Source organism: Polistes canadensis, unplaced genomic scaffold, assembly GCF_001313835.1.
Source record: "Polistes canadensis isolate GaletaPanama2010 unplaced genomic scaffold, ASM131383v1 scaffold_230, whole genome shotgun sequence".
NCBI classification, from domain to species: Eukaryota; Metazoa; Arthropoda; class Insecta; order Hymenoptera; family Vespidae; genus Polistes; species Polistes canadensis.
This window is the reverse complement of record NW_014569777.1, coordinates 198,931-216,627: the sequence shown is the minus strand read 5'-3', so window position 1 is coordinate 216,627 and position 17,697 is coordinate 198,931. Positions and strand designations below refer to the sequence as shown.

Sequence of the window (17,697 nt, the reverse complement as noted above, 5' to 3'; positions counted from 1 at the left end):
TTATAATAATTATAATATATAATATATATATATAATATACATATAAAAATGAATAAATTGTCGCTGTTGGTTTTGTTGTTAGATTAAAAAAAGAAAAAAAACCGGCAAGCGGATCGCAATGATGAATCAATGTGTGTATTGTAATTAAAGAACGTGATGATGATAAAGAGAAGAAGAAGCTAGATTTGCGAATGACTAATTTACTTAATTTTATTATCTCAAAACTGTGTTTTTCGATATATATAAAAGCCAGCATATTAGAGATTTATGCGGGCAGGTAACGTGCGAGCATTATTATATGATTGATTACGTTCAAAAAATAAAAAAAAATAAAAATAAGATATAATATATATCAAAGCATAGAACTTCGATACGACAACAACAATGTAGTATTTCTTTTTTTTTTTTTTKTTAAATATTACAATAATGAAAAATAAATTTTTGTGTGACTTGTGGATGACATGATATTTATAATATGGTGTGCAATAATATATTAAGCCTTAAAAGTTGTTCAGTTCGATGATAGGTAATAAATTAATGAATAAAAATCGTGTTATTAAATGAGAAAATGAGGAATAATGAACATCCTTATTAGTCAATTGTTAAATTTTCTACTAATTTGTTAATACGATCATTGGGTATACACAGCTTATTATAATGATTAATAAGTTGTGAGCATTTAATGTATGTATATATGTATGTATGTATGTATGTATGTATGAAATGAGACGAATGAATAAAAAACAAACAAATAAGTTATATATATATATATGTATATCTATGCAGTGCTTTCACGAATTATTCATTCATCGATAAATGTATAAGTATAAAAAGAAATAATATATCGAAGAAAAAAAAAGAAAAAAATAATAATAATAATAAGAAAAACGTTCATTCTCGTGTGCCGTCTCTCCTAACTTTCGCTCTTCCCAAAGACAAAAATTATTATTTGTACACATTTGTTTTTTCCTCCTTCTTTTTTCTTTTTATCTTTTTTACCGTGTAATTATGACAGAACAATTTTTATCATTTACCATAGAGACTCCTTTACTTTTGAAATAAGTAAAGCTCACCTTTCGTGGAGGAGGAACAGGATTGCCAAGGCCATGATCCGAACACATTGAACTTAGGGACTCGCTACTACGACCATTACTCAATCTGGAAGTGCTAACGCTGGACGGTGCAGGTGGTGGTGGATTACGTGGTCTTTGTAATGTTGAACTATTGGTTTTGTCCATTCCTGTATTAGAAAACAATGAAATGTATTAATCAAATGAGATAAAAAATGAAAAGAAAACAAAAAGGAAGAAAGGAAGGAAAGAAAGAAGAAGGAGAGAATAAAATATAATTTAAAAGGATAAGTTTTATCGAGATTTCACCTCTTGGAGAGCTTTACATTGATATCGTAAAGCGAGTTTTAACACCTAAACATACCATGCCCTGTAGAAGAGTCTCCACTGGGTGATCTTTTATGGTGTTGATTGTTAAGTGTGTTTAGAGTATGCGATAGTGTGTGTAAGGTGTGTCCAGCTAAGATTGGCTCACTCGTCGTCCGGCTATGTGTGGATGTTGCTAATGACGCTGACGAAGGTAGTGTACCATAATGAGGAGATGGAATGCCACTTGAGCTTCCTGACGGTGGGGGAGGCGGTGCGACACGTTTCTTCAACGATCCATGGATATTTATTGAAATATCTGGTGTCATCGGCGTGGGTACTGTGTGTTTCAAATAAATAATAATTATAATTATTCATTAGATTATATATCTCCGTGTGTAAACATTCGATCGAGTATTATAATTATTTATTATATGTATTATTCATTAAATGATTATCGGGTTATGTAAAAAAAGAAAAACAAAACAATAATGACAACCTACCAGCAACAGGTTTTCTCGTTTGTGGTGGAGGTGGCGGTGGCATTTGTTGTCTGTTTGTAGAAGAACTCGGGGAGGAACCACTTTGTAGACTGTCACAAGTACTGCTACGACTACGTAACGTCACCGGTGAATCACCAGAACCTGTACCTCCACCACCAGCATACGAAGGTGGTCTGCTACGTGACTTCTTCTCAGGCGTTAAACAGCCGTTCTAAATATAGAAGAAAAAAAAATCAACATTTTATCTTATTCAATCTTGACAATGACTCACCATCATTATTATTTAGTATAATATAATACGAATCTATTTACCCTATCTTCGATGATTGTTTCATCATCAGAGAAATCCGTTGATCCTTCATCATGAGAAAGGTTCCAATCGATGTTAACATTATCAAATAATGTCTTCTGTCTTTGTAAAGCATGAGTAAGCTAAAACAACAAAATTTATTCCTATGTTCGTGGAAAATTATCCTCTACATAATTTACAATCATAAATATGAAAAACTTACTAAGTCTTTACAAGTATGATGTCCCATTTCTTGCGCAATATCCAAAGGAGTTTTATCTTGTTTATTTCTGTAACTTGGATCAGCGCCAGCTCTTAAAAGTAATTTCATAGCTTCCGATCTGTCGTGTCTCGCTGAAAGATGTAACGCTGTCTCGCCGTCAACCGTTATCCTATCAATACCACCAGTTGACATATTTTGTATTAGAAAATCCACTATTTGTAAACTATTGCCCATCTCGCGTAAGATTGCCAAATGTAAAGCTGTCTCACCGATATCCTATAATAAATAATAATTCTGTTAATAAAATTTATATTTTTAACAAATATAAAAATAAAAATAAATGTCATTAGAATTCTTGCCGAGGTGGGCAAAGGTGCCGCTAGGTCAACGTTCTCAGCATAAACTTGTAAAAGTTGTTGTAAATCACGATTGTTAACTGCGTGTTCTAAATCCGATAAGAGATCTCGTTCATCCGCGCAAGTACTCATCACGTATTTTTTATCAACGTATTTGGCTCTTATAAATTCGTATCGTTCTTCCCTGTTGATTTTAAATACCAATGTGTTATATATTATATATTGTAAAAATTCTAAACGAGTAGGAAGCAATAAAACTGTCGATTCTTACATTGAAGATGTAGGCGTTGGTTTAAGATTATGACGTAATGTAGCTTCCATAACTTCGTTAAATGCTTGATTAGTCATATGCCGCGCTAATAATAATTGGGCAGTTCCTACATTATCTAAAGTTAAAGACTGTATCCTTGATATATGCACACCTAAATCTCGATGAATCCCACTACATTCTATACATACGATTATTCCAAAATTTGTAGATAACCAGGTAGCATCTGTTAATCATTTATATATAACTATATAGTTAAATCTGTGTTTAATATAAAACATTCATTTTAATCATTATAAATGATTAATCAATGAGAAATATTTATTGTTTAGTTTTTTACCGTTTTGAGAGGAACAGTCACAACATTGTTCGTTTCCAGGTAATCGCATAACACATCTAATCACTGCTTGCTGTAATTCAACTAAACTAGGATTCCCTTGGCCAGCTTCAGCTTTCCCACTAGCATCGAATGCTCTTAACAAAGCTCTTTCCTTACAATTTACCAATACTGACATCCAAGCGCGCTGATCTGCTTCGTCTTCCGCTTGAAAGTGATACGTACGATTATCTAGAAAATTAAATAAAATTATTGCGAGATTATCTATAGAATATTATTATATATACAAATCTAGATTAACTATAGATAATTTCAACTTACAACTTATAAGATCGAAGCCTCTTTTATCATCCGGTACAAGCTTTATTTGGCACGTAAGTAAATTCACTCTCGTAGGTGGTTTATTCTCGTCGGCATGACAAATATCCAAATAACCCTCGGCTTGTACAGCACATCTTCTTTTTTGCCAAACCCTCCTCATCTTTCCTTCGCTTTTTTTCAACAAATGTCCAGAACGTGTTACTCCGTGTTGCTTATCACCTTGAAGCTGATGCAAGGAATATCCTACACTTGCATTTACGTTTAACTATAAGTCAAACAATTCCAACAATGTTAGCCATTCTCGTAAAAGAATGTATAGTATTAATGATATGATTGAGATAATAGTTTGTATTTTTTTATATTAAACGATCTTACCTCTTTATCGCAACCTGAACTCCTAAGCAAACTTCTTAATTCCGTCAAACGTCTTCTTTCTTCATCTTGAGTCTGTCGAATCTTTTGCAGCTTAACGCTCAGATCAGCCACGTAAGAACCAAAATGTTCTATAGTCTTTAAACCATCTTGAAAATAGCTAAGGACCAAAGAGGTAAAAACTAATAAATTCAGTACATTAATTATTAAGTTAATTTCTTCGAAGTTAACTTTACGATCATTTATATTTCAAATATAATTTAACTTACTTTGTCTGAGCATGATAATATTCGACTAGATGCTGCAACAATTCGATACCTTTCTTCGTCTTAATTTCATTCACCTTTATAAGATACTAAAATTATGAAAGAAAACGAGAGATATATTAGAATATAATTTAAAAAAATGATAATAATTATTATAACAATATTGAAACTTTTAAAACACATTATACTCAAAGTGATATACATTATATTATTACTCTGTGTTTTACTCTAACAGGTTTAATTAATTCTTCTTATCAATACTACTCACCTCGCACATTTGCAATTGAAATAATCGCCTCTCCTTCTCCATTTCATCAGCAATCTCGGCTGGTGTAACCTCCGTACGAATAAGGCCAGCTTCCTTGGCATGTTGCTTTTTTTCCTTCTCGATTTTCGCATACTTTGCCTCGTAATCCTTCCACGCCTTTTCAAATGGTCTTTTCAAATCACCCTTTACACCTCTCAAATCTCCTTTCAGTACCGAATCCAACGGGAACATTACAATGTTATTGATGTTTTGCATCTGAAATATCCGAATTTTTAATTAGAGTATACATTTTCTTTTTTTATTTATCTATTTATTAAAAGCTTTTTAAAAAATAGATAAGAAAATACATTTCCCGCCAAACGAATAGAACAAAACGTACGCGGTCGATAAAACAGGTTTCTTCTTCTATATCGTGAAGAAAATAGAAATTAATTTTGTTTTGTATTGTTATATATATAAATATTCGTAATTTAAATATAATCGTGTACAATAAAATACAATTACATCGAGGAACTTTTATCTGAATTTTATTTAATTATAGATTATCAAATAAATAATGAACATACCAAAGTCTTCATAAGGGCACTCAATTCCTTGGTGACTACTGCGAATTTAAGGAATGCTGCTCCTATATCAGGCTCTTGTTCTTTAAGGGCAGCATCGCCGAGTCTTTCAAGGGCTCTTCCGAGATAAACTTCATTATCGACGTGGGCTTCAAAAAATAAATAAATAAATAGATAAATATAAAGTTATAGATAAAAGGAAACAGAGTTTTCATAGTTTTAATATTTTAATATTAGTATTATACAAGGTATTTATCAATTTCTTCTTTTAATTTTTAGACAAAACTGTTTTCTCACAATAGTAAACAAATTGAGTATCCTGCTTCTTTCTACATATATATATATATAATATAAAAGAGAGAGAAGATACAAGTTATATAAATGTTGTATCCTTCGCTTACAAGTAAAATCGATTTCATGCTTTCTCCCCCAAGTTGTCGTCTACATGTTCTTTGTTTCTATATCTATATTTCTCTCTCTCTCTCTTCTGGCAAAAGGGAACGTTTCCGTTTTGAAGTTTCGATTCTATCGAGAAACTCGACTGCTCGACGAGCAGAAAGCATTGTTTTCTCAGAGAAATAGGAACACCAACAACATGGTGATGGTACTCGATCTTTACGTACAGATGTACGGATCATATTGAAGCGACATTTCCTGTGCATTCGAGAGTTACATAATATACGATGAAAAGCGAACACAGTTCATAGGATAAGAGACAATAACAAAAGCAATATCAGGGCCAATTACAAAATAAAATTAAAAGCAAACGTCTAAAAACGAAATATACAAATATATTGTATTTTAAATATTGGATATCATCCCACCAATGGGTCCCACTTTTGTTTCTAAATTTTTATATATTAATATATTCTTGCAGTTATACTTATACACGTATATTTATCATAAGAAACACGTGGTATATAGTAAAACGTATGACGACGACATGCAAAACAAACAAAAAAAGAGGAAAACAATAAAAGAAAGGATTCAATAAAAAAATAAAAAAAAATAAAATAATTAGTAAAAGTTCATTTGTATTGTTCAATTCTCAATCAATTAATTTTCTATAACCTCAGGTCATCATCATAGGAGAATGATCTATGCGTAGACCTCAGGTGTGTTTAATTAATTAATCTTATCGAGCATTTTTCACACTAGATCGCGTGGAATAAATTTTAACGGGAGAGCAGCTAACATAAACGGAAGAAGAAAAAAAATATGAGTGAAGTAGGAAGAAGAAGGACGATGAGGAAGTGAATACACTCTCTTCTTTCACGTATGAACGAGAAAGTGGGAAATAAAAACAGGGAGGGAGAGAGAGAGAGAGAGAGAGAGAGAGAGAGAGAAAAAAAAAAAGAAAAAGAGAGTGAGTGAGAGAGAAATAGAGAGAAAGAGAGAGAATTGAAGGGTGGAGGGAGGAAAGTAAGGGCGCCAGAGAAATCGATTTGTCTGTCCACTAACGTTAATATGAAAAGAAGCCACGAGGACTACCACCCCATAGAAGGGAAATTTACCGATAAGGTTTCATCCCCTTTTGTAAAAGCTCCATAACACATATATACAAAACAAATAAAATTGTTAAAAAATATCCGTGGTGAATGATAAAATTAACCCTCCGTCGGTAACGTAGGACTTGCCATCTTTGAATAACTACTTTTTATTTTATTTTGTAAATTCAATTCATAAATAACAAAATAAATTATTAGATATTATTTTAAAACTTCTCTAAAGAATATTAATTAAATTTATTCACATTATTAACAATAACATTGATAAAAAAGAAACCCCTCCATCTTAGTGGCGTTGATAAAATGTCATCGTTAATAAATAAATAAAAAAAAGAAGATTATATTATTAATTCATATATATTTATAATACTAAATTAAATAAATTAATAATATTATATAATAAATTATATATATATACAATAAAGTAAACGTTTTTATATATCGTTTTCAAAGAATAAGTGCATAAGGACTTGCTGCAATGGCGCTTTAAGAGCGAATGAGAAAGATAAAGAAAGAGAGTAATGATTTTCGACCCGTTTATAGTCTCTACTACGTATCTAAGAGACGCCAAAAGCTCTTCTTCTCGAGTACTTGAGTTACTTAAGTAGATATTAAAACACTTAATACGATATTGAAGTTACATTTAAGTATCCTGCATTATTCAAACGTATGCATACACTTTACCGTCAATTTTTCAACAATTTAATAATGATATAATTGAAACACAACCGGAAGTTATGTCTTTTCTTAATAAATATACTATATTACGTATATATATATATATATATAATATGTAAAAAGAAAATGTAAGATTGGTTAAATATATCATTCGACCTTTTCAATTCTTTTTCAAGCTTAATCTCTGCGTCATTGTGACAAATATGTTCAAATGGGTTAAACCGAGTCAATCTATGCATACATATATCATCTCCAGTATACATACACACGCGCACACGCACATGCGCGCGCGCGGCCGTAAATGCATGTAAAAACATACGTGTTTCATGTTTTATTTCGACGAATGATCTATACATACTTGTACTTACATAGTTGTACATAATTAAATGGATAATATCATGCTTATACACATATCCAACTTTCGTAAAAAGATTATCTTATGTGTAGCTAATAATTAGGTTAGGGTCTCAAAAGGTATATAATATTATATAAGAGTCACATTTTTTCGTGTGTAAATGTTCATACAAATGTGACAACTATAATTTAAAACACATAAGACAGAAAGAGTTATTCTTTAACATTATTGATATTATTATGTTACGAAACTCCCCAAAATTATTTACTGAATGAATACAATGTGTTTATACATGTAATATGTATGCATATGTATTTAATACGATATATCGATTTTCAGTTCCCGTCAGGGAACATGGTGACACACTAAAACTCTACCACACCCCGTGGTGTGCATTACCCAATAGCGTTCCAAGCTCAACTCACTTTGAATAGCAAATATATACTAGAAAGTCAACGTCATATTAGGTATATATTGGTGAATAAACTTAAAAAAATTAAATAATGAAAGAAAAAAAAAAGAAACGAACGAAGCACCACACGCACCTTCAATCCCGTCCTTCGTGGAAATTTTTGCAACGAAGAGCGACATTCAAAAGAAATTAATCGAATTTTCTCCTTTTTTTCATTGGAATAGGTATATAATAATATTCGTTCTTTCTTTTTTTTTTTTTTTTTATTCACTTATCAGATTTATTTTAACGATTGGAATTTGTACGAATTTGAATAAACGATCGGAGCGTTTTAACGGCGTTCGTGGAAACTAAATCAGTGAGGCGCGACATTCGAACCGAATGAATTGAATTTTGTAATTTTTGTTTCTTTAGGGAAATGTAATTTTTTATTGATTACACTTTTTAAGATGGAAATTTGTATAAGTTTAGAATAGTAGTTGACACGAAATGTGAAACGACACGATCAATGTCGTTCGTTGAAATTAATAAGCCAAGCGTGATATTTAAATGAATATTATAATAAAATTCAATTGATGTTAGTATTTATTAATTAGAGTTATTTAAACAAAAAATATTACTCTTACCATTCCCCGAATTATGAATTGCCTTGATAGCCTTTTTTAATTTGGTTAGACCATCTCTGTCGAAGTCCAGAGTCTGTAACATAATAATCAAACGTTAATTTATATAACACTGGATGAATTATCGTTCATTCATTTCTTTTTTTACTTAAAGAGTATAAACTTATATGCAATAGATATAAATATACATAAAGGATATTAAAATAAAGCTAATTATGAAACTTTATATAATTATAATAATTTTTTTAATAATTTTCTATTAAGATCAAAAATAATATAATTATTATTTTTACAGAGTATAATAATATAGTATAATGATATCACACATACACACACACACACAATAAATTTACTATGGACAATAACAATTAAATATTTTAACGCGAATACAAATAATATATGAAAAAAGAAAAGAAAGAAAATACACTTACGTAACGAGTTTTGAACCAGAGCATTCCCAAATTTTGTTTATTAATCCCGCACAACATAATTCACCAATTTTTAATCCAATCTTTACAGTAAAACTTGTATTTTTATATAATCCAATATTCCATCCTCCCTCTTATTTCTCACAACACAATCTCTCAATAAACAAGAAAGAAGAAGAAGAAGAAGAAGAAGGAAAAGTGTTAAACCGAGGGGTGAGTTACCCTTAAAAGAAGAAATCGATCTACCCTACAACACTCTTTTATCTGAAAGTTTTTCAAAAGCAGAGCAAGGAAATAAAGCTTTTCACGTCATGTGAGCGTATCACTTACTAAAAAAAAAAATATATTAAACCTCCTATACGATTTAATGTTAGTAACAGCTGTAATGAGAGTGCATACATATAGATATTTGTCTTGCGTATCATCAAATCTTTTCTCCCTCTCTCTATCTTTCTATATCTTATTTATTCTATTTCTCTTTCTCATCAAGAGGACTAAAGAAGATACACCAAGAATAGATCTTGTCTCGTTTAAAAATAACTCAGTCAGGCTAAGAACGAATTCTCATAGGATACACGGTTCTGATGTTGTAAGAGTCAATTCTAAAATAGGAAAGTGGGTAACTTAAAGACAATCAGGGTCAAGAGTAAGTCGAAACAAGACAATAAAAAAAAAGAAAAAAAGGAATGGGGAGAAGGTTAAAAAGCTTTGGTAGTTGAGTCAACATCTGGATACTTTGAAGATGTTGTTTTTATGAATGGAATTAAGAATTAAAATGAAGATAGTAAATCTAGTATTTAATATAAAACACACAATGATATATTATATATGAAATCATAAAAACAAAATAATAATTATTAGAAATATTTCTATCAAGCATAAATTATGCATTACATATTATTTTATGACAAATAATTTTTTATTTAATTATATTTTTCATTATAGAAAGAAGAATGAGAGAGAGAGTTAAAATTAAGTTGTGAAGAATTAACTTAATATTCGAAGCTTTATTAGGTTCTCGACAAATTTTCTCTCCACTTTATCGAACATGTCAATGTGTTTGTATTTTACAGAGTGTGAGAGAGAAACTTTGAAAGCTATTTCGTGTCTACTCCTCCTTCGGTTGTTAGGTTATCAGGTTAAATTCGTTCAAAGTAAACTCAGAAATTATAACTATATTCATGTTACTTAATCACCCATTCCCCTTAGCGACTCCCAACATTTAAATTAACTTACAATCAGTAATTTATTATTTTAAATCATGCTAAAAGGAATCTAACAGAATCGATTGTTATCTTATATCGAATTATTATTCAAAATTTCACCCTCTATTAATTTTGTGTTTTTAATCTCATAATTTTTTCCGAAACGCGCCAAAAGAAATATAACTTCCAAAAAAAAAACCCCTCGCAAAACGAAATTAATTTAATAGTCAAGTTATTATTGTAAAATTACAAAATGTAAAAAAATGTTCTACAAATTAGGACCATTAAGAATTCTAGGAACAAGAAAACAACCACTCATTGGCGGATCTTGAACTCATGTTTATTCGCAGAGTTAGAGAATATTCTTTCGAGTTTTCTTATATTTTTTCTTTTCACTAACTGGAACAGAAGTAAGAAAATTGTGAAAAGCGGTGTGCAATGTAGGCAAAGGTGGAATGGGGTGTTTCTTTGTGGTCTGGTAACAACGCTAATACACTGGTGCAGCATCAACAAAGATGCAAGCCAGGCAGCTGGTGCAGTTGCTGTGTTACTGCTACCGGGTTTTAGAAGAATGCCCATAGACGGTAGTCGGCTTTCCTTCCAGGCATCGTTTCAAGACGCCTAAGAGCTTTCGTAACGTTCAATTATCTCTTTTTACGGAGCTGACTATGTCGGTCGAAAAGACCTAGAATTCTAAGAAGAAAATTTACCTGCACTTATTCCAGAATTATCTTAAACATTAATGTTATATGTTTATATGTATATATATATATATACTAACCCCCTTCCTAAGATTATTATAATATATTTTATTTTTTCTTATTAATAATGCTATTTTTTAATTTAATATAGCTGCCAATTATTTACTTATCTTTCAACAATTGAACACGAAAATTATAAATAATTAAATATATATTGAAATATTTTAATGAGAGTAGATTTTGTTGAGAAAAAAATGTGAGCCATTGTTTATATTCAAAAATTATATTCCACAAAGTGGCTATGAAAAAGGAATGTGATTAAAATAACAAAAATAATTAATCTCTTTCGCGGTTTTTTTTCGTACGTTAGATCAAAAGTCAATATTATTCAAGTACGAATATTAAACGACGAAATGAACATATTACGTGAATTTGTAACTGCAGCAATAGAGAACAGCGAGAGTGAAACACTTCACGGTGCACCGACACTCGCAAACTATCGAGGAAAAAAAAAAAAGGAAAAAGAAAAAAGAAAAAGTGTAGTAGAAGAAGAAGAAGAAGAAGAAGAACACATAAGTAGCAGGAAAAGTAAGAGTGTTGCGACATTCGTTGAAAGTCCTACGCTGTGTTTCGCGGTTTTCTTCGAAAGACACGCCATTTTTAAATAACAACTACGAAATCCAAATGATCAATTGGATCTTCTTTTTATCGCATCGTTTATCATTGTAATAAATTCCCTTTTTTTTCAACGTGATAGACATTTTTTTTTAATATAAGCCACGAATATACATTTAGTTGGTAAGAATTTTAAAAGTATTTAAATAATTTGAATAAATCGATAAACATATTGGCATTTTTATTTGAATATAATAATTTTGTTTAATGTTAAAAATTTTAATTACTAATATTTTAAGCATATATTAAACTAATGTATAAATATTTATATAATATTATAAATATATGGATAATGAAAGTACTAAGTTTAATGAAAGATTATTTTTAAAATAAACTATCAAGGAAGTTAAGAATTTACTATTAAAAATAAATAGGACGTGTATGATCGCAAGTATGTATGTATATGTATACACTCACATAAGAGCGTATAAGAGACGTAAAAAATCAATAATTCCAAGGGGAGTAACCGCGTGCTATCGTCCGATGATCAAATGATAGAAAATTCCTTCCGTACGGAAGACACCATAAGTATATATATATATATACGTATAGCGTTGGAAAGATTGAAGATAAAAAATACTACGACGTATACTTTTCTTTGATTGGTCAAAAGAATCTTTCATGTATACACGTATAGATTCAGGTATTCCGATTTACATGACTCACCCTATACACGAATATATACACATAAAGCCGGCAATGCTGTGTACAATAAAAGAAAAAAAGAAACAAACGGATAAGAAGATACTGTGATGTCGTTTCCTTGAGTGAACGGCTTCTATATCTAACGAGTGCATTGCAAACATCGAGAAGGAACGAAGAAAAATAAGATTGACGAGAGTTTGAATAAACTCCACAATATATGTGCTACATGTAAAAATGTTTCACGTATATCTCAACAATGATTTTTCTATAATAAACATTTCTTATTATTTTTCTTTTTATATTATTTTGCATACTTATATACTACTCCTTTAATCATCAATCGTATATAAGACGACAACGACAATGTGATATATTTTTTTCAACATTTCTTATTCGTCAGCGAATCAGAACCAGGTATTTATGAACGATGATCACATAACTCGTCGTTCGTTTCATTTAGCTCGGTATTTTTGAAAAAAAAAAAAAAAAAGAAAGAAGAATAGTAGGCTTAGCTTATCTTTCTCAAATTTCGTCTTATTGTTAATTCGAGTAATATACTATATTGAGATTATATTTCCAAGAAAGATCATTTCGATAGATAAGATCCAATTTCAAGTTATTTATATAATTAGGAACAATCTTTTTCATTGTTTTGATGATAATCTTTTGATCACGCTGTTTGAATTTTTGCGCATTTTTATTACAGATTTTAATTTGTATGTTACTTTCGTTCGAATAAAACTAAACCAAGGATAGATTTCTTGACTGTGATAATCGTACCCATTCTAACGAATAAAACACACACACACATATACGTATATACATGTGTATATAAACTTCGTTTAAGTATATCACGATAATGTACATTTTGCGTGTATGTGTATATTTATATATGTATAATATATGTGCATATATATAGATAAAACGACGACTAGTTTCGCAGGAAGTCACAGTCTATTTATTAGTTTACATGCAAGCTTGTCTCTATATTCTGTTGAAGACACGAAGATTAAAATATTAATAAGCGTACCTGTATTGAATGTTAACGATGTGCGAAGAGATGTCATCATCGACTTCGAACGGTAAGCAGACAAAAGCTGATCAGTGCCAACCAATAACACGACTTTACGTACTAAACCAATCAGAGACGTTTCGTAATTAACCAATAGGATTATCCGAAAATTAAATCAATTATTACTTTTCAAAGAGAAAATAAAAAAGAAAGTACAACGAAAAGAGAATAATAATACATTATTTACAACATTAGAAATATAAATCGAAAATATTAATAGATACACAATGGGAATTAAAAATCGATCAGTGTCAATAACTACCAAACGACAATTTTATATATCTAACCAATCAGAGAGAAGCTCGCAATTAGCCAATAAGATTATTCGAAAGTAAAACACCATTATTTATCGAAAATACAAAAATAAAAAAAGATAAGAGAAGAAAAATAAAACATTTCCCTTACACACCGTTAGAAAAATTATAATATAAACATATACTACATGCACATACACACATTTAAACGTACCAGAATATTCGAAGAAAGAACATACTTAGAAAAAAACAAAAAAGAAAAGTAGGTATATACAAAAATTGCCCCGAAAACGCGTATTTCATGGTCCCTTGTATGTTGATAAAGAGGACGACAAACATATACATGTCCACATATACATATTATACATATTATACATATATATATATATATGTAGGAGAAAGAGTAATGCTGGTTGGGAGGCGTGCAAGGATGGCGACGCGCAAGGATACGAGTATGACCTCGACGAGAGCCGAATCCGAACGTGGAGACGACCGAATAGTTCCGAAAGGTGGCTGCATCTTCCGTGTGCATCTGCGAAACGCCCACGCGCTACGAGCACGCATGCGGCTACGCCAATCACCTTCCTCCTCTCTCTTTCTCATTCGCACTTACACAACAACGTCGCACCGAATGAGAATAAAGAAGGAATATAGGCGGCAAAGTCGATAGGAAGGAAGAAGAGAATATATATGAGATAGAAAGAGAGAGAGAGCAAATGTTGTCATAAAAAGAGATGAAAGAACGAACGAGTGAGTGAGTGAGAAGGAAAGAGATAAATATATACAATGAAAGTTGCCGAGAGATTTAAATCCCGGCGGATGAGTTTATCGAATTCTCTTTTAAAATAAAGAGAGAATGAGAGAGAGATTAAGCTTTACCGATATTATTTTTCCCCTCTCTCTCTCTCTTCTTCTTTTTTTTGATATTCGTAATCATCCATATGAAAAAAAAAGAAAACCTATAGATTCTTGAAGAAACAACAGGATTGATCTTCCTCTGTTTTTTTATTTCCTCTTACAGTTTCATCAATCCAAATTTCTTCTGTTTAACGAAATAATACCAACGGACTTCGATTAAAATTTCGATTTATTTCAACGCGTATCCTTGAATTCATTATCTCGAACTCCATTTGTAATTGGATTGCGCATGGGGAAAAACACATTTGTGCCGATTTTAAATGAAAATGAAAACACGACGTAATCATATTTTGATAGAAAAATTAATAAATCGGCATGAATTTCCCCCATTATTTAATATAATCAACATCCGCGCGTATTACTTATTATTCGATTATAATTTTAAAATGTTTCATGTCTTTTTTCTACATGCGTAATGTAAGTAGGATATGATTAAACATAGTTTTTATACTACCAATATTAAAAAACAACATTGAAATGCACATATGCAATTAAGTACATGCGTAAACAAATGATATAAGTAACGAGAGGGTGGATTAAAAAGTTTTGAGCTTTAATGAGTAAAAAGAAAAGAACTTTTATTTATTAAACAAAAAAAGTGAGTTTGATCGAAGAAATATTTTTTATGTCAAGCTCGAGACTTCTTAAATCCCACCGATATATGCTGAGAAAGGAAAGGTCGAAAGAATTTGAGAAAGGTGCAGGTGTAGAAGAAAAAAAAAATAAAATAAAAGCCGAAAATAAAAGGAAGTAAAGGTTGTCCTTACTTCTTCGAGGGATGTGATGGTCTGCCTGCATTGTGGCATTCGTGAAACGAAGGTCGACGTAGTGGGCGAGTTATAGTCCTCCCTCGTTTCCTCGACGAACTCGCTCACCGCGATTAGGCCCGGCATTTTTCTTTCTTCTTTTGTTTTTCGTTTTTTTAACTTTTATATCTTCCGCGCGTTATTCTTAATATTTTAGATGATGCACAAGAAACTACAAGCTAAACGACGAACTGTCAACCACCATCAATGACGGTGACGACGACGACGACAGTAATGGTAATAATAATAATAATCAAGAATAGTTTAGTAAAGTCGATAGATCAATATATCGAAAGATTTCTTTTTCGTGCCTTTTCTAGCACCGTATGTCTCTCGTTTTCTCTCGCGCGCACACACACCCGTCACCGATATATATATATATATATCTCTCTCTTTTTCTATCTCCAATAATCTTTCGCATCTACCTTTCTCTCTCTCTCTTTCTATTTTTCTTTCACTTCACAGTTTCTCGCAAGCGCACCATAAATTCCAACGACGAGTTGCCTACTGTCACCTTTTCCTTTTCCTCTACTTTTTCTCTCTCCCTCTCTTTTTCTTTCTTATTTTTTTATTTATTCTTTTCTTTTGTATACAAGCAACACAACAAAACAACAAATAAACTACTACTAGTACTTATTACCGTTTCCGTGATTACGGTTTAAGCATTGACGATTGCAACAATCGTCAAACTATGATAAACGTCCCCGGTGTTAGTGGTGGTGGTGGTGGTGGTGTGTCGACGTTGACTCTAAGTAGACGGACAAATCCCGCAAGAGAGAGAGAAAGACAAGGATGCTAAATACGATATAATATGTGTCCTCATGTATACACCACTATACCACTCTTTCTCTCTCACCATCCATGTATATGTATATATATTTTTGAACGGAGTGCCAAGTGTCTCTCTCTCTCTTTCTTTCTCCTCCTTTCCTTACTCCGTTTCGTTTAAAAGCCTTCAAGAGACTTGCCCGTAGGCTCCTCTCGGACAACGATTATCTTCCCGACGACATCTTCCCGCTGTCGAACTTCCTATAACGATTAACTACACGAAAATACATCATAGCTATCTCCTCTTCCTTCTTCTTCTTCTTCTCTTTCTTATTACTTTCTTCTTCTTCTTCTTCTTCTTTGACAAGTAAACGCCGATCCCAACGCGTACACATGCACCAAGCGCGAACGCGACTGCGTTCGGCAATCGTTAAAGTTCTTATACACGGCCACTTTGCCGAAGCTTTGCTTCGCACCTCCACCGTGCCAAACCTAGGCGCTCACGACGACGAACGAAGTTCCACTGAGGCGGCGCTATTTTGACGACACCCTTCGCCATTGGTCGAATCATTTTTAGTTGTAACTACGACTTTTACCGTACCGAGATGCCATCTGGCGACGTTATAAAATAACTAATTATTCCCGCGACAAAATTCAAATCAATTTGAAATGTTATTTATGAATATAATTGTAATGTTATTTATTTTCATATATTGATTTATAGTTTATAATGTTATACATTTATTTTACGTTTATATTTGTTTATGAAAACTTTAACTATATGTTTATTCATATTAATTAAATAAAAATATATATGTGCAAAAATTATTTCATCTAATAATTATATCAACTTTTAATTCCAAATTTGTTTGAGTCTAATTGAAAACGTTGATACCTGTTAGATTTTACAAAGTGAAATGTGTAGCTTTTTTATTTTTTGAAATTTATTTATTGATAAGTAAAATTACATATATCCACAAACACAATATGTTCTTTCATGGGGGATTAGGAAAAGGATTTAGAAGGAGTGGTGGTGTAATAATGCATTAAAACTTGTGAGCAGTGAGGAGAAATACGTGGTTAAGGGAAAAAAGAGGTAAGCATTCTTATCCTTAAACGATAATATTCTGTATTTAATTGAGGTCAAGGTGGAGATCAGAGGAGTAGAGGAGCACGTGGTTGAGGGTAGAAAGGATTCGTGGTCGTGGAGATGTTTAATTTAAAAATTATAATGCTTCTATGTAAGAGTGATAATTCTCTAATATTTATGTACTCTCATTTATCCGTTATTTTAATCGGTTTAAGGTTAGCTTGGATGGATGCACAGATTCTTAGTATACATATACTATTATACTGCATACTAAGAACTCATAAGAAAATTATTATTTTTAACAGTTACTTTGTTATCTTTCTTCATTTTTTTTTGTCTCTCTCTTTCTTTCTTTTAAATGCTTTTTTTTCTTTCTTTCCTTCGTTCCCTCCTTTTGGTTTCTTTTTTTTTTTCTTT

The 17,697-nt window shown here is 31.4% G+C and overlaps 1 protein-coding gene across 4 annotated transcripts in view; it reads right to left on the bottom strand.

Moving 5' to 3' along the window:
- Positions 1 to 16,743, bottom strand: part of LOC106790320 (arf-GAP with SH3 domain, ANK repeat and PH domain-containing protein 1) — a 20,419-nt gene extending 3,676 nt beyond the window's left edge. Inside the window, exons 1-16 of one of the 4 annotated variants that reach the window (XM_014755124.1) lie at positions 15,384 to 15,462; positions 13,403 to 13,504; positions 8,722 to 8,794; positions 5,146 to 5,291; positions 4,580 to 4,834; positions 4,315 to 4,400; positions 4,049 to 4,205; positions 3,674 to 3,938; positions 3,356 to 3,583; positions 3,019 to 3,241; positions 2,751 to 2,931; positions 2,392 to 2,667; positions 2,192 to 2,311; positions 1,880 to 2,090; positions 1,435 to 1,716; positions 1,074 to 1,240 (exon numbers count right to left, since the gene is read on the bottom strand). In XM_014755124.1, coding sequence (XP_014610610.1) covers positions 1,074 to 1,240; positions 1,435 to 1,716; positions 1,880 to 2,090; positions 2,192 to 2,311; positions 2,392 to 2,667; positions 2,751 to 2,931; positions 3,019 to 3,241; positions 3,356 to 3,583; positions 3,674 to 3,938; positions 4,049 to 4,205; positions 4,315 to 4,400; positions 4,580 to 4,834; positions 5,146 to 5,157 — 2,463 coding nt within the window. In that variant the 5' untranslated portion in view covers positions 5,158 to 5,291; positions 8,722 to 8,794; positions 13,403 to 13,504; positions 15,384 to 15,462. Of the gene's footprint in view, positions 1 to 1,073; positions 1,241 to 1,434; positions 1,717 to 1,879; positions 2,091 to 2,191; positions 2,312 to 2,391; positions 2,668 to 2,750; positions 2,932 to 3,018; positions 3,242 to 3,355; positions 3,584 to 3,673; positions 3,939 to 4,048; positions 4,206 to 4,314; positions 4,401 to 4,579; positions 4,835 to 5,145; positions 5,292 to 8,721; positions 8,795 to 13,402; positions 13,505 to 15,383 lie in introns of all 4 variants that reach the window. The other 3 variants (XM_014755120.1, XM_014755121.1, XM_014755122.1) reach the window with 3 other exon arrangements.
- Positions 16,744 to 17,697: the final 954 nt, after the last annotated feature.